The following is a 25,427-nucleotide window of genomic DNA, read 5'->3' as shown; positions in this document are numbered from 1 at the left end:
ACTTCAAATGGATTGGATTGATAAAACAATTGCTCCTTTAAAAGTTTCATAAAATAATATGAAATTATATTTAAAATAAATTTGTAAAAATGTAATAAAATAAAATAAATAATATTTAATCAAATTAAAATTACGATTTATAAAATAAGAAAAACAAGGAACAATTCAATTGAAGAGTTTTCTGTTAGTGGTGAGGAGCACTACTCTGGAATCAACCCCCTCCTCCTCCTCCTCTTCTCGCTCCTCCTCCTCCTTCTCCTGCCTCTTCCCTGCTGGACCAATCACAGCGCAGCCTCCCTCTCGGCCAATCAGCTGCCTGCGTGGTGATGTCATGCAGCAGAGTGGTGCTGAAGCTGAGCTGCAGAGCTTCAGAGAGCAGAGACGACCAGCATCACTGCAGGGTGAGTACACTCTCTCTCTCTCTCCTATCCTGCACACACACTCACACACACACTTATTCTCACTCACATTTATAATAGCGTTCACAATCTGCACGTTTTTACCTGTTCATGTTATTCTAAGAGGCTTTGTGCTGCTTGCAGCTCTGCAGGCAGCTGGAGGGTCCCTGATCCTCGGTGTTGTTTCTGCGTTTGCAGCTTCTCATTTGTCTGTTTGACCGTTCAGCGTTAAAGCTACTGGCTCTCTGCAGAGGGAGATGCACTTACTGACAACAATGACATCATCTCTTAGTCCCTGCACACACACACACACACACACACACACACACAGACACACACACACACACACACACACACACACACACACTCACACACACACACACACACACACTTATATTCACTCACATTTCTGGTAGCTTTCTATCTGCACGTTTCTTTATTGATTTCTCGTTATTTTAGAGCCTTTGTGCTGTGTGCAGCGCTGCAGACAGATGGAAGGGTTCCCTGGTCTTCATTCTTTAATTCATCTGCAGATTCTGATCAGATTTTACATCTTGATATAATTCCACTTCTGCTTCATCTTCCTGTTGTTTTACCTGTCCCTGTTTTTACCGTCAGTGCCGCGTTAAAGCTGCTCTCACTCTCTGCAGGAGGAGATACACTGCCTGGCAATAATGACATCATCTCTTGCTCCCTGCACACACACACACACACACACACACACACACACACACACACACACACACACACACACACATTTTTACTGATGATAGCACATATATCTCACCAATCTGCAGGTTTCTCGTTATTTGACAGCCTTTGAGCTGTGTGCAGCTCTGCAGACAGACAAAGGTTTCCCTCGTCTTCATTCTTCACTTTGAATACGTTATATGTTTCTGTGTTTGATGCATCTCTTTCTTTGTGATAATTGTCTCTGTTTTTACCGTCAGTTCAGCGTTAAAGCTGCTCTCACTCTCTGCAGGGGGAGCTGCGCTCACTGACAACAATGACATCATCTCTTAGTCCCTGCACACACACACACACACACACACACACACACACACACACACACACACACACACACACACACACACACACACACACACACACACACACACACACACACACACACACACACACAGTATACGTGTGATTTGCTCCTCATGGTTTTATTTTATGATCATCTTTGTGTTTCTCAGACTTAGACTCAGTTTAAGGAAGAGGGTTAGATCTTGGCACATTTACCAGGTCTTTCTTGCACAGATTGAAATGTAGAGAAGATGCTTCATAGGTGTGTGTGTGTGTGTGTGTGTGTGTGTGTGTGTGTGTGTGTGTGTGTGTGGGTGTGTGTGTGTGTGTGTGTGTGTGTGTGTGTGTGTGTGTGTGTGTGTGTGTGTGTGTGTGTGTGTGTGCACCACAGATCATGTTTCTCTTCCTAAACACTGAATGAGTGTGTAGATGTGGAATCTGTTCTGGGGTTACACTCCGCAGCGTGTCGTGTTTTCGCTGCTGATTCATGTTTCACACATTATCTCCTGGAGTCGCGGCGGCTGCCGAAACATACTGACTCACTCATGACTCAACTCCTGAAGCAGGCGGACAAAACGACCTTTAAAACTAAAAAAGATGCAACTTTTTAAAATAAACTCTGTGAGTCAATGGGAATTATCTCCTGTGACTTTGAGGGTTATTTATTGCATTTCTTGACATCATAAATACCTAATGTTCGGACTGCAAACCAAGCCTGAATCCAGAAATGATGCTTGAAGATTTGTTTTTATTTCTAAAGGATGTCAAAGCAAGGTTGAACAGAAAAGGTGCCTCCTTTAAAATGCTTTATAACACATGGGTCTTATTGATTACAGTAAGAATCTCATCTCTAAATGTAAGAACTCAAATTAAGGAAGCAGTTTTATTTTTCCCATTTTCATTTGTTTGTGCAGAACGGTTTCCTTGTTGTTGTTTATTGCTCTTAATTTATGTTTGAGTTTTATAATGTCTGCAAAGTGCTCACACCGCTGTAGGACATTGTGTCATTGCCTGGAAGCTTTACTCAGAAAAATAACCCAATTACTATGAATTAGATTCCATTAAATGTACTTCATTGATGATGAATAGTTCTGTCATAGCAGGATGTAAACAAGGCCTCGCACATGAATCCATAGATCACCCCGTGGTAAATATCCAGAGAAAACTATGCACCTGTTGTTTCAGACTGCAAACGTACGAAAGAGGCAATCTGGACTAAATGATGCATCGTTCTCTTTTAAACGATGTCTCTCTGAGATGAAAACATCACGTTAAAATCAGAACTGCTGCAGGAATGATGAGAAAGGGCCAAAAGCTCCCGTACGAGATTGATTGATTGAGTGATTGCCTGAGAAGCGTTACTCAGGGAAAAGTAACCCATTACAACCCGTTTGTTGTCATTGTTTGTACCGGGTGTTTACTCTGGATTTATTTGAATACTAATAAAGATGTTCCTGTGTTTCTCCGCAGGAACAGACTCTACCTCACCACAGTGTCTTTGACAGGAAACAGCAGCAGAATGACTCTAGCAGGTAAAATTACATGTTGTTATTATTATTGTTGTTATTATTATTATTTATATATATTTATTATTTTTGTTATTATTATTATTATTATTATTTATATTTATTATTATTATTATTTATATTTATTATTATTGTTATTATTATTACTATTATTATTTATATATTATTATTATTATTGTTATTATTATTATTATTTATATATTATTATTGTTGTTGTTATTATTGTTTATATATTTGTTTGTATTATTATATTATTTTGTTATTCATTTATATTTTTTCTGACATTTCTCTGTTATTTTGAATTGACTCACTCTTCTTCTCTGGGTGTAATTGCTGCAGCGTACAGGGAGAAGATGAGAGAGCTCCCTCTGGTGTCTCTCTTCTGCTCATGCATCCTCCCCCGAATCAGAGACCCCCTCGCCGACAAGAAGGAAGGTCAGTATCTCTCTTTATTATAAAAAAAAACAAGAACATTAAATAATTAATTACTTGATTAATTTATAATAATACAATCAATAATATCATCATCAACAACAACAACAACAACACTATGTATAATAATGATAATACTTACACATGTTTTAAAACAGTTATTACAATCCAAGAAAATACTAAATGTAGGTTGTGTAAGTAAAAACAGTTTCATGATTAAAACCGGACCTTTTTTCCAAAAGTTTTCCCACCATTTTTGACTGATTGTCAGTCCACCAGTTAAAACCAAGAAAGAGCTCATTGATAGATATTGTTGTAAATGCGCCACAGATATCCAAGAGCCATTTTTCATTTCCTGTCCCTGGACAGATGTTGTTGATTCAGCCTAAAGACAAGTTCAATTCAAATAAAAGGTTAAAACAAAAGTAAAATATGCAACGTAGAGAGGCTCACAAAGCATGCAAACAATAATACTGAAGTTATTACATAGACAGAAGATCTAAAGGGTAACAACAGTACAGAAAGAAGCCTTTCCCAGCATGCATTGGATAACAGGTAGTCAGTGTATCTCCATTTAACCGGTGAGGCTCTGGACTGCAGGCCTTATTCAAACCCTTTGAAAGGCCTCGGGTTGTTTCCGCTGCTGAACTCATTTATTTCCCTCTCTCACTGACCCTCTGCTCTCCTTGCAGCGGGCGTGGTCGACTTGAACCTGTGCAACATCCGGGACATGGAGGTGATCGAGCTGAGCAAGCGGACGAGCGGCCAGGCCTTCGAGGTCATCCTGAGGCCGCCCACCTTCGACGGCGGCCCCGAGCTGAGGGCCACAACGCCGCCTCGCCAGAAACCCTCGCTGGAGGAGATCCAGAAGAAACTGGACGCCGCCCAGGAGAGGAGGAAGGTGTGTGGAGATCAGGGCAACATCACATTAGTTCTCAGATTGAGTTTCAGCGCTTTGAGAGGCCTGTGAGCTTAATGCTAGCATCAACAAGCTCACAGTAGGTTTCCAGAGACTTATTTTAATGCACATTTTGAGGAAGCGTATTAGAAAAGTCAATGGAAACTGTAAAGACTGAAGAATCGCTGGCTTATGAAATGATTCTGGAAAGGATTTTGCGAGACTTGATGCTAAATTTGCAGAATAAGTTGTGACATAGCAAACATTTGGGTCACATGTCTGATCAGCTGTTGCTGCTGACATATATTTACATTGTCAGCATTTAACATGGACTAAAGAGTCTCTGATATGAAAGAGGATCTTGTGTTTTGCAGATGGATAGATGTCTCCTCTGTTTACTGGAGAGTTACCGCCAGGAGTAAAGCTTAGCCTGTAGCGCCAACTACTGACCAAACTACCCTTCGTGAAGCCGGTTTCTTCTAATGCTTTTGGCTTTTTAAGCTTTAAACATTCACAACTCTAGCTTTTAAGTAAGAAGACTCTTCCCTGTTTGGTGAAGGGTTACAGCCGTGCCAGCGAAGCCTATAGCGCCAACTACTGACCAAACTACACTTTGTAGAGCCAACGACTACTGGCAAAACAGACTTCGATATGTCAATATTTTGAAGGAATTAAACCTGTTTTTTACAAAGTTATTGCCATTCATCCTAAGGGGAACATTAGTGTATGTGAAACACCGTTCAAAGGAGAGAGTGCCGTATTACAGATCCCTGAGAAGTTATTAGTGTGAAGTGATGATTAACTAAAAAGTGAAACATGTAATCAGTCTTGTTTTGGCCAGAGTCTGTCCACTTTAAATCCCCAACTGGTTTTTTGGAGGTCTCTTGACAATTGACAACTGGTGGGTGTGGCTGTTTGTTGTGTTCTGTCTTCGGTATGATCTTACCACAGAATGAGATTCTGTTGGAGACCCAGGACGAACAACATGAACACAGAGGTATACAACTCACAGTAAACCCTGCCTCTGTCGCCCTCTAGTGTCACGAGGCAGAGCTGCTGAAGCACCTGGCCGAGAGGAGGGAGCACGAGCGTGAAGTCGCTCAGAAAGCTCTGACCAAAGAGCGTCAGGAGCACCGGGCCGACGCCTTCAAGGAGCAGCGGCAGATGCACCTGAACGCATCGCAGGAGCGACTGCAGGAGGAGGTGAGGGCGCAGTCGTTGTCATCAGCCTACAGTCTTACAGTGATTAGTGAAGGAAAGAATCACTAACGGGAGTTTCTGTTTGTGTCTTTCAGGACAAGCACAGTGTGGAGGTGAGAACGAGCCGGAGGAGGAGGGGATTCTGGGTAGAAGCACTGACAAAAAATATGACGACAGTGTTGCATTGAGAAAACAATTAGGAGCTACAGCACGGTCACATGACTTCACGTCACCACCGCTAAGCTAAAGGAGGCTAATGTTGGGCTATATAGGAACTACAGCACGGTCACATGACTTCACGTCTCCACCGCTAAGCTAAAGGAGGCTAATGTTGGGCTATATAGGAACTACAGCACGGTCACATGACTTCACGTCTCCACCGCTAAGCTAAAGGAGGCTAATGTTGGGCTATAAAGGAACTACAGCACGGTCACATGACTTCACGTCTCCACCGCTAAGCTAAAGGAGGCTAATGTTGGGCTATATAGGAACTACAGCACGGTCACATGACTTCACGTCTCCACCGCTAAGCTAAAGGAGGCTAATGTTGGGCTATAAAGGAACTACAGCACGGTCACATGACTTCAGGTCCCCACCGCTAAGCTAAAGGAGGCTAATGTTGGGGGAGAAGTTGCTTAGTCGTCTCATTCAGACACACGTTACTAACTAAAATAAATAATGCTGGAGATTGAAATATATCAGTCCCACTAATAAACATGTGAACCCAAACATTGTTTAATGGTTTCTTGGGAGGATTTGATGAGATTGTATTTCCTAAAATGTCGAAACGTAGCTTTAGATTTGTAGATCAATTAACAATAGGCCTAGAAACGGTATAAGGTCTTTCCATAATGTTGACACCAGAGTGGGAGATCTCTATCGTCTGAAATATAGTTTCTGCTGCAGCATTACGTTCCTTAAACCCTGTTGCAAACTATTGGCAAAGCAGATGTTATGTATTGAGGTTGAGCATGACAATTGCAATATTACCCTTGAATAAGTACCAAATTGTCATTGGTGAGGGTTATTTTGAGGTAATGAAAATGCCAGACGTGAGTGGAACATTTAAACATGGTCCTTACAAAGTTTGGTCTCACAGGGTTTGTTAAAATTCACATTGAACATTTCTTCATTTACAATCTCACTCTCATCCCTTTTAACCCATCAATCAGGAAAGTGTTGGATGTCCTTGCATTAACACCGGCACCCTCTCCCCTCTGCCCGCAGGTGTCTTGACGGCCTGATCACAACACAAGCTGAAATCAATTTGGAAGCCATTTCCGAGGGCGGATGATCTGAGGACTGATGAGCCGGCAACCCGGCGCTGCTCCAACCGGGAGTCCGACCAGGAAGACACTCAAATAAAGAGAGTCAGAGAAGAAGGAAAAAGAGGAGGAGGACTGAGAGCCGGACCTCCTCTGTACAACCAGGACTCTTCTTAACGAGATAGACTCTTTATAACGAGAATCGCTTCTCAAGGACGCTGCATCTTCATCATTAGATGGCTTTCACTGTGCCGACGGTGCCAATGTGTTCATGTGTGATTGTGTACGTACCAAGGAATATTCGGAAAAGGAAATTGGACCGTGACCCGAAGGAAATGTCACTGAAAAAGGAACTGAGTCCAGAAAAGAGCCGAGAGGATTGGATATGGTGGAATCTGCTATCTGGATGTACTACTAATCTGAGTCTAACAGCTCCATCTGCTGCAGAGTCTAGATACTTACAGTTATTGTAAAACAGAAGCATAACAGCAGAGTTGTAAGGGGCTCTGCAGTGATATCTAGTGGCAGATAAAGGAACTTAAAATTAGTCAAGGCCGTGTTCAAACACAGGCCGGAGAAAGCAAATACCAATACTTGACTTCGATTAGACCAAAGACTGACTGATACTCAGAGGTCAAAAAGATGGCAAGGATGAGGGAAAAGACCGTGAAACCACGAACCCAACTCAGATCAATGTGGATCAAAACACTCCCTGAGACAAGTGTGAGTCGGAGAGATCATTAGAGTCCGGTTAAAAACACCCCATAAAAGTCAGAGGAGTTACAACGCTTACAAAATCCAGGCATGAAACAGAGACAAGTGAAAGTGAAAATATCGATTATACCCAGAGGAGTCTCACAGGGCAGCCTGGTCTCCTACAAATCACGTTCCTATACAACAAAACAGCACTGTCAATTATCTTTGAACCAGAGTCCGTATAATGACCAAACCCAAACACAACTTTGACCCGTGCCATGGTAACCAAAATGTGACCATAATAGGAGACGTTGTAGGAGACCCAGGTTGGGCCGTGACGAGTCCCAGACGAGTGATTAATTACACACAAAAAACAAGATTAGACCCGAGTATCGATCTCCTTTCACACCACCAACGCTTTGCTTTATTTTCAAATGAATTATTATATTATATTTCTGAATATCAAGACCCTGTATTAAAATAAGCATGCTAACATCGATGCTACCATTTGATGCTACATGTCAACCCCCTACTGGTATCAGATAACTGTCAAGTGTTTACAGCGTGTGTGTGTGTGTGTGTGTGTGTGTGTGTGTGTGTGTGTGTGTGTGTGTGTGTTTCACTGGCTATGTTGGAGTAATGATGATGATGATGATGACGACGATGATAAATATTGTACAGAAATCACATTATATTTTAAATCCAGGAATAAATCGATGACTCTTTACGGCTTTGTTCAACCTTTGTTTTTATTGAATCACCAAATTTAGCCTCTGAATAAATACATGAACAGTAACACCAAACCACAAATAAATACCTCCTGTAATACAAGTTAAATATCCATTTTAAATAAACTACACCTATAAATAAACATGTCATTTGTGCGCTCTTAGACTCCAGCTACGGACTGCCGTTAAAGCATTAATAAATATGGAAAATAAGCACATTATTTAAAAGGAATACACAATGAGGGAAATGATGAGATGCTAACTATCCTTTTTAAATGTACAGCTAGTCCTTATTTCCAATCAATCATTAAGTGACATTTTTCGTATAAAATTTGGTTTGATTCTGAGTATCTGGACCTCAATGTCAGTGTCATTATTTGCCAAATAAATTCCCAGTAATATTTGTGACTTACTATCATTACTGTGATGGATTTTGACTTTAATGTTGACTTTTATTTCCCTTTGTTATTCCATTATTCTGCAGCAGCTAGGATTAACCTCTATGCAGACGACTCTCCAATCTACGTCTATGTCGAAAAAATGATAACCATTTTCTGGCTGTTAAATATATACATAATAATGTACGATAATTATGAAAATACCTGTAGGCATAAGTTCTGAGCTGTAGGTATAAGTTCTGAGCTGTAGGTATAAGTTCTGAGCTGTAGGTATAAGTTCTGAGCTGTAGGTATAAGTTCTGAGCTGTAGGTATAAGTTCTGAGCTGTAGGTATAAGTTCTACTTATATAAAAATATGTAATACAAAATCAAAGTCAGATAAATAGAGATTCTTCTTCCTGGTTCAATTCAGTGCAGCTCTTTAGTCCTGGTACTGGACCGTGGGCCGGACACAGGTGCAGCCCACCGCAAGGAGGCGGGACTCCAGCTGGTAGTGGTAGCCGGGCTCCTTCCCTGCCTCCGCCCTCGTGGACCTGACACGGCGCAGGAGCATCACCTGTTGCATTATGGGTCGGGACTCCAGGTTCATGTCCTCAACACCATCCAAGTCCAGACAGCCGCGCAGCAGACAGCGGGCCTCGGACAGAAACTGAGGGACGAGGGAGTCATCCTTGGTTACACTGTGGACGGAGAGAGAAAAGGGACACAATTAATGTAAACATGAAATATGTTTTGATAAAACCTATCAATTTGAGCATGGCTTAAAAAGGGGACTGGAACGAGGGGATTCAGAGCAGTGGGGCCAGAATGAGTCCCAAACCCTGCCACGCATTTGATCTGATTCCCTGGTCTGGAGGTCAATGGTTTTCTGAATGTGTTTTTGGTTGTTCCTTACTTGTAAGTCCAGGGGGAGATGGAGGCCCTTTCCAGCGGCCGAACAGTTTTGGAATGTTTCAAGAACTTGGGGTCGATTTGCAAGGGGATCATTTCTGCCTCCGCGTCGTCAGAGGACTGATTGTGTTTCTTCATCGGGTGTTTTGATTGGCCGCCTGCTTTTGGCATTGCTGCTGTCTCAACCAGCACCATCATCATCATCATCGTCATCGCCACCACACAGAAAACCTGAGGAAGAGGAGGAAAAATAATCCTTTAACACATGTTTCTGGTTTTGATTGCAGAGGTGAACAACATTTGAAATTACGATAATTATTTTCCTGCAGTTAAAGAAATGTTTTTACACATTCATCATTAAATTTAAAACAATGTTCACATTTGTGTTGATCTGTATTGATAATATAAGGCCTTTGAAGCTGAAATATAACCAAATAATGCCAGAAAAAAACAGTTTGACTCTTTTCTCTAAAATAACGATAGAATAAACTCTCCGTGAAATACACAAATATTTTACCATGCAGCAAAAAAGTTGCAATGCAGATTATTGAATTCAACTTGAAAACGGCTTGTATGGAAGTCACATTGATTGGTCCACTAACACATGAAATAATCTACTTCGTAAAGTCGTATTTGCTTTTTAACGCTTAGAATTAAGACTTTCAAATACTAATATGAATTCAGTTCAAACGCGCTCTTACCGTCACTTTGGAGGCGTTACTTGCTGAAAACATTCTGACGTTGGGTCTCTTTTCAGCCGATATTCAGATCTGAATTTTAGATTTTCCTGCAGCTCTTCCACACCTGGAGGTCCTGACGCTCGCTGGTGTTCTCACTGAAGGTACAGGTGGTGCTGTTCTTCTTCTTCGTTGGTGTTCTGCTTGTTTTGGCTTCAGCTACGATATTTATCCTGATCAGCATTACTTCCTGTCATGATGTCATCGTCCTCTTCATCTTCTGTGCCCTCTTTGATCCTCCTCTCTAAACCACACGGCCTGCATGACGAGGCCCGATGCTCGACCCACTTTCACAATATTCTGCACACAAAAGTGCGGCTAGTTTTTCTGGGTCATCCTTTCCTCTGCAACTTCAAACACCGGGCTTCAGCGATGTGCAATAAAAACGCTTACTAATCAGGTATATTTGTTTGGAAACTTTTCAGTTATTCCTTCGTACTAATTATTGCGGTAATACAGATTTGTGTATCCGTGCACAAATCTGTCAATCATTGTTATTAAGGTGTGACTCAGTCTGGTTCCTACTTTATGATGTAAAATAAAATGCGTTCAATGATGCATGAAGGGACCCTCATAGAGCGGAGCAGGGACGAAGTATTTTTGTAGGCCGAGCCGGGAGTAAGCTGCATGGGTTCCCTCGACGAAAAGCAATGAGGATTTTGAAATATTGTAAAAAATAAGATCTGTGGAAAACAAACCTGTTGGATAAATGTCTTGTTCAGCCGGATCATCTCCACACGTCTGCCTACTTTTATCATTTTCGAATCATAAATCTAAACGTTATGCTATCAACGAGGTACAGAAGAGTACAGCAGGGTCGCACGACTTCAGATCCTTTCAACTGACTTTCGTGCGCTTGCATATTATAACAAAGCTTTTCCTTTCAGCCACACTGAGTTTAACTAGCAGTACTTCGAGCAGAACAGGGGGAAACGAACTGAGCGGGACTGTTTACGTGTTCGGCGTAATGACGTACAACGTCCTCAACAACTTCTGGAGTCCTATTCAGCCACTTGTTAACAACCATCGTTTTTCAGACACGTACACCCTTCAAAGATCACCAGTCGTGTCAAACACAGACCTGATTTCTAGATATCTCCCAAAACCCAAAGAACTGAAAGACGTGAAACAGCAGAAACTCATTCTATCTTTAGTGATCTTAATCTGATGTGTGCAGGATGCTGATCCTACTTGTGATATAAATGAGTCTCACATCAGGTTCTGCAGGACAGCAGCTTTGTAATGTGTGATGCAACATCAGAACTTACTCAAGAGATACTTCATACTTTGAAACCCCGATTCTGAGAGATTCCCCTTTCTCTTGGTTCTCTGCAGGATGTGACCCGCTTTACAGTCGAGACTCTGCTGCATCATCACCATCACGTATGTGTGTGTGTGTGTGTGTGTGTGTGCGTGTGTGTGTGTGTGTGTGTGTGTGTGTGTGTGTGTGTGTGTGTGTGTGTGTGTGTGTGTGTGTGTTTGTTTGTTTCAGCCCACGCTGCCAGCTCATCTCTGACCTGGTTTGACTGGCGGCTCGATGTTTATCAGCGAGACTTCCTGCTTCCTCCTCAAAACCCTTACAGTGCATTTTTACACAAGTTTTGATTTCACATGTTTGATCAAATGTGAGGCCGAGACAAAGACAGGCTCTCAGAATAAATTCACGCTTTCTTTGTATTTGAAAGCTCCTGAGTTTCTAACCTCCTTAATTCCTTCCTTACTTCCTTTATTACATTCCTACCTACTTTATTACATATTGACCTCCTTTATCTCTTCCTAACCTCCTTAATCTCTTCCTTATCTCCTTTATCTCTTCCTAACCTCCTTAATCTCTTCATTATCTCCTTTATCTCTTCCTAACCTCCTTTATCTCTTCCTTATCTCCTTTATCTCTTCCTATCTCCTTTATCTCTTCCTTATCTCCTTTATCTCTTCCTAACCTCCTTTATCTCTTCCTTATCTCCTTTATCTCTTCCTTATCTCCTTTATCTCTTCCTAACCTCCTTAACTCTTCATTATCTCCTTAATCTCTTCCTAACCTCCTTTATCTCTTCCTAACCTCCTTAATCTCTTCCTTATCTCCTTTATCTCTTCCTAACCTCCTTTATCTCTTCCTTATCTCCTTTATCTCTTCCTAACCTCCTTATCTCTTCATTATCTCCTTAATCTCTTCCTAACCTCCTTAATCTCTTCCTTATCTCCTTAATCTCTTCCTAACCTCCTTAATCTCTTCCTTATCTCCTTAATCTCTTCCTAACCTCCTTTATCTCTTCCTAACCTCCTTAATCTCTTCCTTATCTCCTTTATCTCTTCCTAACCTCCTTTATCTCTTCCTTATCTCCTTTATCTCTTCCTAACCTCCTTAATCTCTTCATTATCTCCTTAATCTCTTCCTAACCTCCTTAATCTCTTCATTATCTCCTTAATCTCTCCTAACCTCCTTAATCTCTTCCTAACCTCCTTTATCTCTTCCTAACCTCCTTAATCTCTTCATTATCTCCTTAATCTCTTCCTAACCTCCTTAATCTCTTCCTAACCTCCTTTATCTCTTCCTAACCTCCTTAATCTCTTCATTATCTCCTTAATCTCTTCCTAACCTCCTTAATCTCTTCCTTATCTCCTTAATCTCTTCCTTATCTCCTTTATCTCTTCCTTATCTCCTTTATCTCTTCCTAACCTCCTTAATCTCTTCCTTATCTCCTTTATCTCTTCCTAACCTCCTTTATCTCTTCCTTATCTCCTTTATCTCTTCCTTATCTCCTTTATCTCTTCCTAACCTCCTTAATCTCTTCCTTATCTCCTTTATCTCTTCCTAACCTCCTTAATCTCTTCCTTATCTCCTTTATCTCTTCCTAACCTCCTTTATCTCTTCCTTATCTCCTTTATCTCTTCCTAACCTCCTTAATCTCTTCCTTATCTCCTTTATCTCTTCCTTATCTCCTTTATCTCTTCCTTATCTCCTTTATCTCTTCCTAACCTCCTTAATCTCTTCCTTATCTCCTTTATCTCTTCCTAACCTCCTTAATCTCTTCCTTATCTCCTTTATCTCTTCCTAACCTCCTTTATCTCTTCCTTATCTCCTTTATCTCTTCCTAACCTCCTTTATCTCTTCCTTATCTCCTTTATCTCTTCCTTATCTCCTTTATCTCTTCCTAACCTCCTTTAATCCTTCCTAACCTCCTTAATTACTTCCTTGCCTCCTTTATTACTTTCCTACCTATCTTACGTCCTAACGTCCTAAATCTCTTCCCTATCTCCTTCATTTAGAGGCTTTACTGACGAAGGTGGCATCCGTCACAGAACAGGCTGAGGGAGAAAAGTGCTGACGGCGCTGACGGGAATCGACCCGACTCATGGTTTCCCCTGTGAGTGAATCCAGGTCACCCCACACCACATCACTGAAAACCACTGTGACGTCACATCAGGGGGCGGGGCCGGCTCAGCTCCATATATGGAGACAGGAAGCTGACCACATACATTGGATCCCCCCCCATTCACAATATCTCAAATAAGAAGGTGTTCATAAATGTGTGATGGGTTAAGTGAGGGGAAGGTTTCATTAACCATCAGTTTACTATTGTTAGTCAAAGAAATACAGAGCGTGGTGTGCTCTCATCAGCTGAAGCATTGGCTGCTGTTGGTGTCAAATATCATCTAAATATTATAATTTATCCGTAATTTGACTTTTAAATGTGTGTTTTATTCTCTGTTAATTATTCAAGAAGTAAGAAGCTTTATTTATCCCGAGGGAAATTGCTGGCAACAGTTGCAGGACAAAGTGGAAAAGTAATACAAAGTGGGAGGTCAAATCAAACTAAGATAAAATAAACTAAGTAAGTATTAAGTAAAAGCAGTACACTTACAGTTAATACGTAGGTAGATACAATATACAACAATACGCACTGTGCTATTAGCAGCATATAAAAATAAAATCAGTTGAACCGAAATAAAGTGACATGTTGGCCTCAGGACAGTGTAGCATTTTCTGCCTGTTTTCTGTTATTTTGTGCCATTTATACCAAATTGTAAAGCACTGTTTGTCATTTCTTGTATGAAAGGTGCTGTCTAAAAAAATAAAGGAAACATAATATTCCTGGGGTCTGCACGTACTGTATACAGTCAAACACGTGTTCACAAACTGCCTAATGAGTTAAACAATCATAATCCTTTTAGGAATAAAAAGGCCAAAAACAAAGTTATAAAGCTTATTATTGTTATTTATTTCCTTTGTCTTATTTCCTCACACACAGTCAAACCCAATTGCACACACTGCAGCTTGTTTGATTCTAATGAAGGTTTTTCAAAATAAAATAAATACATTTAGAACAGTTTTTGGTCCTGGGGGGAATTCTCTCTTTTCTCGCTGGTTTACGATCTATCAGATTTTATCAGAAAGGTTTTGAATGTCTCGTATGCGGAGGACGGAGATACAGATGTGCAGATAAGAGGAATCTCCCTCAGAGGTGTCTTTATAAAGATCCAGATCCTCCAGAGACAGCCAGAGACAGCCAGAGACAACAAGAGACAGCCAGAGACAGCCAGAGACAGCCAGAGACAGCCATAGACAGAGACAACCAGAGACAGCCAGAGACAGAGACAACCAGAGACAACCAGAGACAGCCAGAGACAGAGACAACACGAGACAGCCAGAGACAGCCAGAGACAACCAGAGACAGAGACAACCAGAGACAGCCAGAGACAGAGACAACAAGAGACAGCCAGAGACAGCCAGAGACAGAGACAACCAGAGACAGCCAGAGACAGCCAGAGACAACCATAGACAGAGACAACCAGAGACAGCCAGAGACAGAGACAACAAGAGACAGCCAGAGACAGCCAGAGACAGAGACAACAAGAGACAGCCAGAGACAGCCAGAGACAGCCAGAGACAACCAGAGACAGAGACAACCAGAGACAGAGACAACCAGAGACAGCCAGAGACAGCCAGAGACACCATGGAGCTGCTGCTGCTGTTGGGGGTGAGGAACATTTCTCGTTTAATATATGTAATCCAACCCTCGGATTTCTGAGGAATAATTCCAGTCATAGGCGCCGCTTTATGTTGCTGCTGGTGCGTGCTCTAAAAAGTTGAATGCCCGCCCATCGATACCCAAGATAAGCCTTACGCAAAACCAGAGCCTACATGACTTTTTGCCATATGGATTTGGAAAAAGTCCAAACGCATGCATTTCAGCGCCATAGGTTGTCTTCGTGACTGTTGCTACTGACGTTAGTTGACTGGGAACTGGTGGAACTGGAAGTAGCACCGGTGGACTAATAGCATCGCTTGATCGGTTTTATTTGGGGGGGGGGGGGGGTCCAGCCAGCCTTGCTCTACACTGGCGGTTAATCTGACACGCACGTGCAACGTATGAAGGACCAGGTGGACTTTGGTAAATGGTGCTACGTCGTCCGGAGCAAAGGTCTGTGATTGGTGGTTAGGGTTAGGAGCTGAGTTAAATAACCAATCACAGCAGCGCAATCCCTCTGGTTGTTCCAATCCAGCACCAACCATGACGTTTGACATCACATTTGGACACGGCTTTTTATTCTCTAAAGTGAAGGTTTTGAACTTTATTTGAATATGCATTATTTACATTTAAAACGTGATGTGGTTTATTATCTAATATTGTCACGGTCTCGGTGTTCCTGTTTTATTTTGAAAGGGTTCACCCTATCTGTCCCTGCTTCCTGTCTCTGTGTTTCCCCTCCCCTCCCCCGCTGGTGCTCTGATTGGTTCTGCCTGTATTTAAGTTCTGGTTTTCTGTCGCTGTGGTTGGTTCCTTGAGTTTTATAAAGGAGAGAGAGGTCTGTATGTTTTAGATCCAGTCAATGTAATCCATGTCTGTCTGGATTTGGGTCCAACCTGCTCAGCCCGGACAGAAAGAGCAGAACTTAAAGAGCCTGAAATGAAAAGGCTGTCCTGTAGTTTCCTCTGGAGATATCTCTGAACTGTAACGGGGTCTATCTCCTTCATACTCTGCATCCCAGACTTTTATTCTGGAGGGTAGCGCTATCTCTAATGTGCAGTCCTTCTTCTCTGCTGTCCTCAGGTGTGTTGCAGTGCATTGTGGGTAGAGGCCTCCTCCTCCTCCATGGTTACAGCTCCTCCTCCTCCTCCTCCCCTCCTCCTCCTTCCTGTGACTCCATGTTGGCGTTCTCCTCCTCCGTCTCCTCCTCGTCTGAAGGGAACGGAAACATCCACCGCAGATCTCTGTCGCCCTGGAGCTGGAGGTCAGACATTATTATAACAATAGCAATTAAACAACAACAACAACAACAACAACAACAACAACAACAACAGCCTCCTCCTCCTCGTTGACCCTGTTTGTGTTCTTGTTCAGGTCCACCACGGACAGGAACCGGATCCCCTCCACGCTCTGGGAGGCCGAGTGCAGCAGCAGCTCCTGCTCCAGTCCCAACAAGCAGAAGGACCGACACAGCCTGAACTCCGTCCCCGTCCATCAGAACGTCCTGGTGCTGACCCGGACGCCCGGGGGACGCTGCTACACTGCCTCGTACCAGTCCCTGGTTGTGGGCTGCACCTGCGTCAGGGCCAAAACCCACCAAAGCTGAACCAGAACCTGAAGCCCCCTGAACCTGAACTACTTGAATCTGAACCAACATAACCAGAATCATGTGAACCTGAAGCTTAACCAGAACCAAACCCCATGAAACAGAACAACCTGAACCAGAACCCTAACCTTCTGAACCAGAACCACCTGAACCAGACCCTAACATCATGAAACAGAACCACCTGAACCAGAACCATAACCCCATGAACCAGAACCACCTGAACCAGAACCACCTGAACCAGAACCCTAACCACCTGAACCACAACCACCTAAACCACAACCTTCTCAACCAGAACCACCTGAACCAGAACCCGGAAGCTGAACGACCTGAACCAGTATCATCTGATCCTGAACTACTGGAACCAGAACCGGAACTACCGTAACCTGAACTTCCAGAATCAGAACCAATTGGATTCAGGTTAGTTTATTTATGAAGCACTGGCTCGGCCTCAGAGGGATTCAGATGCAATGACAGCCGGTGCAGAGCCCGGAGAACTGGGGTCCGTTCTTCTGGTTCTGGAGAGGACTCTGGCTGAGCTGCGGTAAAACCCTGCTGCAGTATCAAGCCCGCTAAAACCAAACTGAAGTAGAACCAGTCGAACCTGAACCTACAGAATAATATTACAATACTTCTGTCATATTGTGTAACGTCATATCCAGAACTGTGTTATTTATGAGTTGTTGTTGTTGTTGTTGTTGTTGTTGTTGTTCCTTTAGTTGTTTGTATTAATCTTTTCCATATTATGTCAAACACTTGGTGGCGCTGATTAGCTGCACTGGGATGTATAAAGAGGGTCATAGGTTACAGCAGTGGGTCCCAACGTGGGGGCGGAGGTCCTGCAGGGGGGGGGGTAAACAAACGTTGCTCTTTGTAATAAATAAACAAATGAAATTGTTTATTGTTTATTGTTTATTGTTTATTACTGCTACAGGAGGGGGGTTCTATCCATACAACAATAACATTACAGCTGGATCTTTGTGAGAGAAATGTAATGTTTGTTCAATCAATCCAAATGTAGGTCGGAACCGGGTTGGGGGCGGGGGGGGGGGCTCGAACACATTTCCAATTATCAAGGGGGGGCCTGACGGGAAAGTTCTGGGTTACAGGAAAGGGGGGAACACAGGTGAAGAGAGCAAACTCCAGAACTCCAGACCCGGCAGAACAACCCATTCACCCCCCACAGAACTGGTACTGCGAACACTCAGTAAACCCGGACCGAGCTGCGACTGCAGAAGCCCCTTGTTTGTGTCATCGCTCTCATGTGTAAACGACAATATGAAACCCGTTAATGTGCCACGACAGAATCCGAGCACACTCCTCTGGAGACATCTGCACGAGCCCTGGTGTCCCCGCCCTGACTGCAGCTCCGCGCGGGGTTTGTTTTCCTGCAGCTGTTATCTCGCTCCAGCGCTCATGCAGAAAGTGGCAGTTGCAGAGTTCCGGGCAGAGACGCTGATAGTCCTCTGAGTTTCCATCTGATTTCAGCTTTGATGACACTATCGGTCCCTGCCACATGACCCGTAACCCCTCCCTCTGAGGGTCCCTGCGGAGCGTCCGTTAGTGACTGCAGTCTGAAGTCCTTTTAATAACTAATAAAACTGAGTGCAAGCTATAAAGCAACGTGGTGCTAATGCATGCAGGGTCTGAGGCCCAACACAACACATCTTCAACTCATATTACAGGTTAATGTTGTGTTCAAATATGCAGATGAGGCATTTCTGTAATACATATGTGCTGATTTGCAAACAGAAATGTGAGCATGGGATAAAGCCAGATTCAAATGATTTGTTTAGTCAACGTATTAAAGTCAAAGGTCTTTGCACAGCAGACCTCCATTAATCAGGAAATATTGAGTCTTTTCTGCATGTTTTAGTGATGAGGTGTGTGTCTGTTCTATACAGGGTAAGAACTTTATGTTTAAATATGCAAATGAGGCATTTTGGATTGTTGACGACACAAACAGACAAAGTCACTGAAATGAACTCCTGGGTTTGATGTTCTCTTTCTGCTGGTCTGAAAAGAATAAGCCTCGCTCTAGTGGAGCTATGCCCTTCACTTCCAGTGTTTGTGCTAAGCTAGGCTAATCATGTCACACTTTTGCATAAATAAATAAAAAACACTCAAACAATTAATGTGTTATTTGAAGTGTGTGTGTGTGTGTGTGTGTGTGTGTGTGTGTGTGTGTGTGTGTGTGTGTGTGTGTGTGTGTGTGTGTGTGTGTGTGTCTGTGTGTGTGTGTGTGTGTGTGTGTGTGTGTGTGTGTGTGTGTGTGTGTGTGTGTGTGTCTATGTGTGTGTGTGTGTGTGTGTGTGTGTGTGTGTATGTGTGTGTGTGTGTGTGTGTGTGTGTGTGTGTGTGTGTGTGTGTGTGTGTGTGTGCCTGTGTGTCTGTGTGTGTGTGTGTGTGTGTGTGTGTGTGTGTGTGTGTGTGTGTGTGTGTGTGTGTGTGTGTGTGTGTGTGTGTGTTTAAGCCTCAGTGTTTGTTCAGCCTGTCAATGATCGACGGCAGCAGGAAACTCTCCTCTCAGTGTGAAGCTGAACGCACAGCTGTCTGCACCGCCACTCAGGTAGGATCCATAGAAATATACTTCATCAATACTTATTGATTTGTACTTCTCTGTGATTTAGTTTTAAAAGTCCGGAACAGAAGCTCAGTGTCGACCTCTTTTAATGATTGAGATGTTAGGAGGAAGGAGGGTTGTTTACTTTGAATATCAGAGAGACGGCGGAAATAAGGGACAGATATGTCCTTGTAAACAAGTCTTTACCACAAATACAACTTATATATTTGTGTGATTTATACACTAATGTATACTGTTGTATGTATATGCTATATGTTGGAGAACATTAAGGAAATAAGGCAAACAAACATCCATATTTGACATATATCCTCTGTAAGGAACATGTGCATTACATAAGGACACACGCAGGATGAGGTTATAGTGTGATTTGAACACGTCTGTATGTTTGTATCATGGAATAATATCAATATCATTATTAAATGTGTCTTTGCACCTGCTGAGTTTAACAGAAACACATAACATGCTAACATGCTAGTTGTTGCATGCTTGAATGTTGGAAAGAGCATGCTACATGCCATAGACCTTTTATTGACTACTGTTCGATTTTTGGATATCTGGAAGTGTGCCGGCCTCCGCCCTCACACTGATGCTGTGGTTCTGAGAGCACTGCAACACTTGGCGCCACGCTAATAACCAGTGGCTATCAGTAGCTTAATGGTTAATGGACAGATTGGAGTTCAGACTTGTTGTGTGACTCTCGGCACTGAAAGTGAAGCAGCTTGAAACACATCTGAGATGATAGCATTTAATAACTCCTTTAGCACGTTAGCATATGAGCCTTCTTCCTGGTGTTCTAACAGGCGTCCGTGAGGATGATCGAGTCCTGCTTTACTCGTCTCTGAGCCCAGCTGAAAGGTAAATACACATTCCTGATTAGAAGTGACACATTTCCTATGTTGTTTCTAACGGTGGTATTGTTTCTCACCTCATGTTAAGCTGGTGTGGTTTAGAAAACACTCTTCTGTCAAAAACATTCAGATTTCTGTGTGGAGTAAAAACTAAGAACAGGTGACATTTTCTGGGGGGACTTTTATTTTGGTTTTTCAAAATAAGAATCAAAACCCACACATGGAATGCCAGCATGTATGTGAGTATCATGCTGCAGTATCTCTAATATCCAGCAGGGGGAGACTCCACTTAACAGTCTGATTGTATAGAAGCCTATGAGAAAATGTCCATGCTTCTCGCTTACAAAACAAAGGCCTGCTGAGGTTCAGTTCAGTGAACTGTTTTATATATATTTACAATAGAATACAAATGTTTTAATGAAAAATGTCTTTATGAGTAAGAATAAAAATATGTATTTATTATTAATAATTTGAAGTCAAAATATGAAGTGAAATATGAAGTAAAGTAGGATCAAACAGAATACAAGTATTCCATTCACATGCAATATAAAATAAACAAGATAGAATAAAAATATTCTATAAATATAAAATGTTTAATACAAATCTGCAATCAAAAATGAAATATATTAAATGTGCAATAAAATATAAAGTAAAGATGGATTCAAAATTTAAAACTGTACAATATATAATAATAATACTACTAATAGTTCATGGTATTTGTTTGAATGCTTTTCCAAATGCTTTACATTACATAATACATATATCAGACATGTGGACAACGCCCACAGGAGCGATGTAGTGTGAAGTGTCTCGCCCAAGGTCACAACGGCAACCCTTTTATTTATAGCTCACAGAGACAGACTGTGTTTCCACTCATCAGGTTTCTGCATACAACACTATAATTCAAATGTCTGAGAGACTGCCTGCAGTTTTCTGTTTGCATATCCTCCATGTTCCTCCTCCTCCCTGTTCAAAGATATCCGTTTGATTTGGCGTGTTGACAGGAAGTAAAACAGCCTGCAGCACATTTTAATTTACTGTCTGATGTTTGTTCAAGAGACGTCGTTATATGTGTCGGTATTCAGAGACGGAACAACAGAGGGCGAGGTTTGTACCAGAGGTCAAGTCAAACAAAGCAAATGCTGCATTTCCTTACCTGGTATCGAACTTTTCTCTGCTGTTTTTTGAGGCCTTTTCTATTTTATGTGATAGTGCAGACGTTCAAGGGTAACATTTAATAATACCAAATAAATAAAGACAAACAGAGCAGGAGGAAGAACCAGAATGTCAGTGAGAATCAGGCCGCAACTTCATCTAAAAAGTGCCTTAAGCCGTCCTCCTCTTTAACATCCAGTAGGGGGCCGTTGAGAAAATGAGCATTCTTCTTCTCTCTTAAATAGGAGATTCAGAAGTGCTGCTCAGACGTGGTTTCTGTGAAATACACTCCACTGCTTTGCGACAGAGCAGACTTTATAGAAGTCTATGAGGAAATTACCCTAATTCTCATTTACTCTACAATAGAAATAAGTGTTGGGACGGATGAATTAATTAATTAGGAATTGGGCAAATAACTTCACTAATTGCAAAATAAGTCAGGTTGTATAGAAGGCTATGAGAAAATGACCTTATTTCTCATTTGTAAGAGAACAAATTGTTAGGATGGTTTCAAGAGGTTGAGTTTTATCTAAATTTCAAATTTCTTAATATGTTTATTATGCACCTAAGTTCACTGGTCGCTGAAATATGTCAGAGTGTATAGAAGTCTATGAAAAAATGTCTTGATTTAATACCTCATTAAACATTTTCCTGATGAGTTTATGTTCTCAATCTTAACCTTCAAGCCTTCTTCAACACAGCTTGAAGTTCATTTAGTCAATTGTGATGCCATTTAGAGTAAAATACATAATAAAGCATTTGTATAGAAGTCTATGATAAAAATGACCCTTATTCTCATTAGCAACAAAGTTAAGGGTTGAAAGTTTCAAAAACAGTTTCAATGTGTTGAGTTTGAACTGAATATAAACTTCCCAATATGTTTACTATCTTTACGGGTTGCTAAAAGATTGTATAGAAGTCTATGAGAAAATGTTGACTTGATTTGATTACTAAGTAAAACCACGTCTGATGATTTAAAGCCTCACACTCTTGTATTTTATGTCGCAGAACCAAACCTTTGAATCTCTTTAGCTTGTGCTAACCGCACACATTATTTGGCACCGTATGTTTGTGTATTTTGTACAAATCAAACAGTCAGGAATTATAAAAGCTTTGTGTCGAACACGTGAAAAGGATCAATCAGTAACCTAAAGAATGCAAAAGTGTTCCCATGATGCACTGCAGTGTGTACAGGTGTGTTCAGTGTAACAGTCAGACATGTTTGTTCAAGGGTGACAGAGAGCCCCGCCGTCTGTAAATTCAAATGATGTCACTCTCCTCCTCCTCCTCTTCCTCTCTCAGGATCATGGCGCCTGTGGGGTCAGAGGCCGGGGTCTTCCTGTCGTCGGGCGCCGCCAGCTTCTTCGTCGTCCTCGTCCTCCTCTCTATCTTCCTCACGGCTCTCTGCAGCGAGTGCACCAGGTCAGACACTTCTCCATGTTTGAATAACAGATATTAAATTACATTACAACAAGTCAGAGTTTGCATTGCACTTCATCTCCGGTGAGAGGTTCCAGTGTTCTCCTTTTTTCTCTAGTGAGATCTGAGCTATAAATAACTGAAGTATATAACAGGTTTCTGTTATGTTTTCTAACCCACGTTCGCAGACGCTCCTTCGAGCTGCGGGACCCGGCGGGGGGCAAAGACCCGTCCTCCCTCGTCAGAGTGGTGAGAGACCTCTGACCTCTGAATATAAGAATCATAAAGGAATAAATAATAATAATGTCTCCTGGATGTTCAGGTGAAGCTGGAGGACGCGATGGTGGCGAGAGAGAACCCGATGATCGGAGAGATTCAGAACGATGAGAAAGGTAAACAACAACAACTCCTTAACAAACAACCTGAGAAAAACAATATGAAGTATTGACTTACTACTTTACCTTTTTTGCTACTTTATACTTCAACTATATAGTTTGTTTTAATTGATGTAGAGTATGAGCCTAGAGAACAGAACAGCTTACAGAGAAGGGTAACGTCTGATCCACTCAGAGTTACGGAAATAATCCGAATTTTATCTAAAAAGTGAACATTTTGAAAAAGAAGTCAAAAAGAAAAGAAATTGGGAGAAAAAGTGTGAATATTTATAGGAAGGAGTTAGATCTGATAAAGCAGATTCAGGCGTATAGATTCACTCTCAAAGTATTTGATGAAAGAGTCACTTCATTTCATTCTACAAATATCAATAAAATAAAGAATTAGGATACCTGTCAGTATTTAAAGTGTGTGTGTGTGTGTGTGTGTGTGTGTGTGTGTGTGTGTGTGTGTGTGTGTGTGTGTGTGTGTGTGTGTGTGTGTGTGTGTGTGTATGTGTGTGTGTGTTCAGACACAGTCTCATTCACTCCCTGGAGGAGCCACTTGGAGGCGCCGCAGCACCACCCAGGTCAGTGTGATGATCACAGAACCAGAACTTGTACAGTTTCTGATTTAGTAACAAAATAAACAAAGAGCCCCCTTAGAGGAGGAAGACATCCCATAAATGGGACAGACAGCCATGTTTCTTAATGACTGTAATGTCTTGATTTGGTCAAAGATAATCATATACAAGTTCTTTAACGTTGGGCTGATCTTTGGATCCTTCCTGTGATGTGTACCAGGCCCAGGTCCAGAGAACACCGGGTTGGATAAAGACAGAATTGTGCATTAAACGATCCTTCATTTATTCAGTGTCTCAATCACCATCACGTGTGTGTGTGTGTGTGTGTGTGTGTGTGTGTGTGTGTGTGTGTGTGTGTGTGTGTGTGTGTGTGTGTGTGTGTGTGTGTGTGTGTGTGTGTGTGTGTGTGTGTGTGTGTTCAGAGCCAGGCCCTGAAGAAGACTCAGCCTCGTTCACTCCATGGAGAAGCCATCTGAACACAGGTCTGTATTTCTGGATTTAGTGAGGTAATACCGAGAGCCGGCAGCTCTTAGAGACGAGCTGCTGTTGGTATCAGGAAACGAACAAAGAGCCTAAATATAAACAGTTTTCAGCCTCTCTAAAGTTTGCTGCCTGAACATGTTGCTTTTCAAACCAGACGTCTCGGTCAGGTTCAGGGGAAGCCTCTGCTTCGGGCTGAATAATGTGATTGGTTATCAGGTATTCAGGTATCAGGAAAGGGCTCGGTGTTCTGGTTTCACCCGGGAGAAAACACTTCCTGCTGACAACGGATATTTATTTGAACACAGAAAAACAAATGAATGCAAAGTGACAAAATGCAAAACAACTTAAGAGTCTTAGTGACACGTCCGGTTCCCCCGGGACACGTCCCTTCCTGAACAGCAAATACACGTGAATATCGCGAGTGCCTTCATTTACCAACGTTTACAACACTTACATCTCTCTACAGTATGGATCATATTTATAATAATCAGAATACATTATTATTTCATAAGCAGTATTTCTCCACTGTGAAGTATTTCATCTGGCATCACTTTATTGCACGTGGTCGCTCTCTGTCATTGTTTAATGAAGCAGTATTTATTGTTGATTATTCCTAATAAATGGACTTGCACATTGTGTGTCTTACACTGTTTATTCTACTACTGTTTTACTTGTATTTATTTATTCATTATTTAAATGTTTTATTTATTTGAATTTATATTCTTTATTCCCTTTCTTCTTGCACTATTCATCAATAAAATCTGATCACATAGAACATGGATTAAGATGTTTAGTGATAGCAGGCTGAATCTTTTCCTATACAACACGTCTGTCCCTTACAGGTGAGCAAACCGCCCCACCTCCAGACCACATCGGCATCAGCAACGGAGGAAGAGGAGGAGGAGATGCAGACATGGAAAACACAAACTCAGTTTATGCACGAGTCAGCAAGAAGGTGAGGCCAACCCCTGAGGAGGAGCAGAAGGAGGAATCGGAAGGGGAGCAGGAAGTGGAACAGGAAGCGCCTTTACCTCCGCTGCCCGACAGGAAGTCAGAGCTGGAGGACTGAAGGACTAAAAATTCAAGACTAAACATAACGGATATAATCTGCAGGACGAGGATCAAACACATCCACAGAGTTCACAAAACAGAGTATAAAAAACGGAATTATCCAAATAAAAAATATCCATGCTCCCAAAACCCTGGAGACTA

The 25,427-nt window shown here is 41.9% G+C and overlaps 4 protein-coding genes across 4 annotated transcripts in view; 3 read left to right on the top strand and 1 right to left on the bottom strand.

Annotated features, from left to right (window-relative positions):
- Nucleotides 1–314: 314 nt before the first annotated feature.
- Nucleotides 315–8,171, top strand: LOC134863656 (stathmin-4-like). Its single transcript, XM_063882291.1, has 7 exons — nt 315–401; nt 2,898–2,959; nt 3,293–3,388; nt 4,078–4,286; nt 5,322–5,486; nt 5,579–5,596; nt 6,711–8,171. Exons 2-7 carry the CDS (start codon nt 2,947–2,949, stop codon nt 6,717–6,719), a joined length of 510 nt encoding a protein of 169 aa, XP_063738361.1. The 5' UTR covers nt 315–401; nt 2,898–2,946; the 3' UTR covers nt 6,720–8,171.
- Nucleotides 8,172–8,177: 6 nt separating this feature from the next.
- On the bottom strand, nt 8,178–10,318 carry il17a/f1 (interleukin 17a/f1). Its single transcript, XM_063882290.1, has 3 exons — nt 10,163–10,318; nt 9,466–9,692; nt 8,178–9,250 (listed from the first exon to the last, which is right to left on the bottom strand). The coding sequence occupies exons 1-3, from the start codon at nt 10,193–10,195 to the stop codon at nt 8,992–8,994; spliced, it is 519 nt and encodes a 172-aa protein (XP_063738360.1). The 5' UTR covers nt 10,196–10,318; the 3' UTR covers nt 8,178–8,991.
- A 5,251-nt stretch (nt 10,319–15,569) lies between these two features.
- Nucleotides 15,570–17,482, top strand: il17a/f2 (interleukin 17a/f2). The gene is made up of 3 exons (XM_063880961.1): nt 15,570–15,621; nt 16,252–16,432; nt 16,543–17,482. Exons 1-3 carry the CDS (start codon nt 15,570–15,572, stop codon nt 16,772–16,774), a joined length of 465 nt encoding a protein of 154 aa, XP_063737031.1. The 3' UTR covers nt 16,775–17,482.
- A 1,718-nt stretch (nt 17,483–19,200) lies between these two features.
- Nucleotides 19,201–25,427, top strand: part of si:ch73-204p21.2 (uncharacterized) — a 6,421-nt gene continuing 194 nt past the window's right edge. The window contains exons 1-8 of the mRNA XM_063882283.1: nt 19,201–19,340; nt 20,156–20,210; nt 22,661–22,780; nt 22,966–23,026; nt 23,100–23,169; nt 23,682–23,738; nt 24,155–24,214; nt 25,058–25,427. The exon at nt 25,058–25,427 is cut by the window's right edge and continues 194 nt beyond it. Coding sequence (XP_063738353.1) covers nt 22,665–22,780; nt 22,966–23,026; nt 23,100–23,169; nt 23,682–23,738; nt 24,155–24,214; nt 25,058–25,284 — 591 coding nt within the window. The 5' untranslated portion in view covers nt 19,201–19,340; nt 20,156–20,210; nt 22,661–22,664 and the 3' untranslated portion in view covers nt 25,285–25,427. The remainder of the gene's footprint in view (nt 19,341–20,155; nt 20,211–22,660; nt 22,781–22,965; nt 23,027–23,099; nt 23,170–23,681; nt 23,739–24,154; nt 24,215–25,057) is intronic.

Source organism: Eleginops maclovinus, chromosome 4, assembly GCF_036324505.1.
Source record: "Eleginops maclovinus isolate JMC-PN-2008 ecotype Puerto Natales chromosome 4, JC_Emac_rtc_rv5, whole genome shotgun sequence".
NCBI lineage: Eukaryota > Metazoa > Chordata > Actinopteri > Perciformes > Eleginopidae > Eleginops > Eleginops maclovinus.
Note: the sequence above shows the minus strand (reverse complement) of the source record. Positions and strands in the feature narration are given on the sequence as shown.

Coding starts and splice junctions, on each gene's coding strand:
- il17a/f2 (XM_063880961.1), top strand. CDS start 15,570: ATGAAGGACCAGGTGGACTTTGGTAAATGGTGCTACGTCGTCCGGAGC. Junction 15,622..16,251: donor CTACGTCGTCCGGAGCAAAG/GTCTGTGATTGG, acceptor TGCTGTCCTCAG/GTGTGTTGCAGTGCATTGTG. Junction 16,433..16,542: donor CTGTCGCCCTGGAGCTGGAG/GTCAGACATTAT, acceptor GTTCTTGTTCAG/GTCCACCACGGACAGGAACC.
- LOC134863656 (XM_063882291.1), top strand. Junction 3,389..4,077: donor CCTCGCCGACAAGAAGGAAG/GTCAGTATCTCT, acceptor CTCTCCTTGCAG/CGGGCGTGGTCGACTTGAAC. Junction 4,287..5,321: donor CCGCCCAGGAGAGGAGGAAG/GTGTGTGGAGAT, acceptor GTCGCCCTCTAG/TGTCACGAGGCAGAGCTGCT.
- il17a/f1 (XM_063882290.1), bottom strand. CDS start 10,195: ATGTTTTCAGCAAGTAACGCCTCCAAAGTGACG. Junction 9,693..10,162: donor GTAACGCCTCCAAAGTGACG/GTAAGAGCGCGT, acceptor CCTCTTCCTCAG/GTTTTCTGTGTGGTGGCGAT. Junction 9,251..9,465: donor ATCTCCCCCTGGACTTACAA/GTAAGGAACAAC, acceptor CTCCGTCCACAG/TGTAACCAAGGATGACTCCC.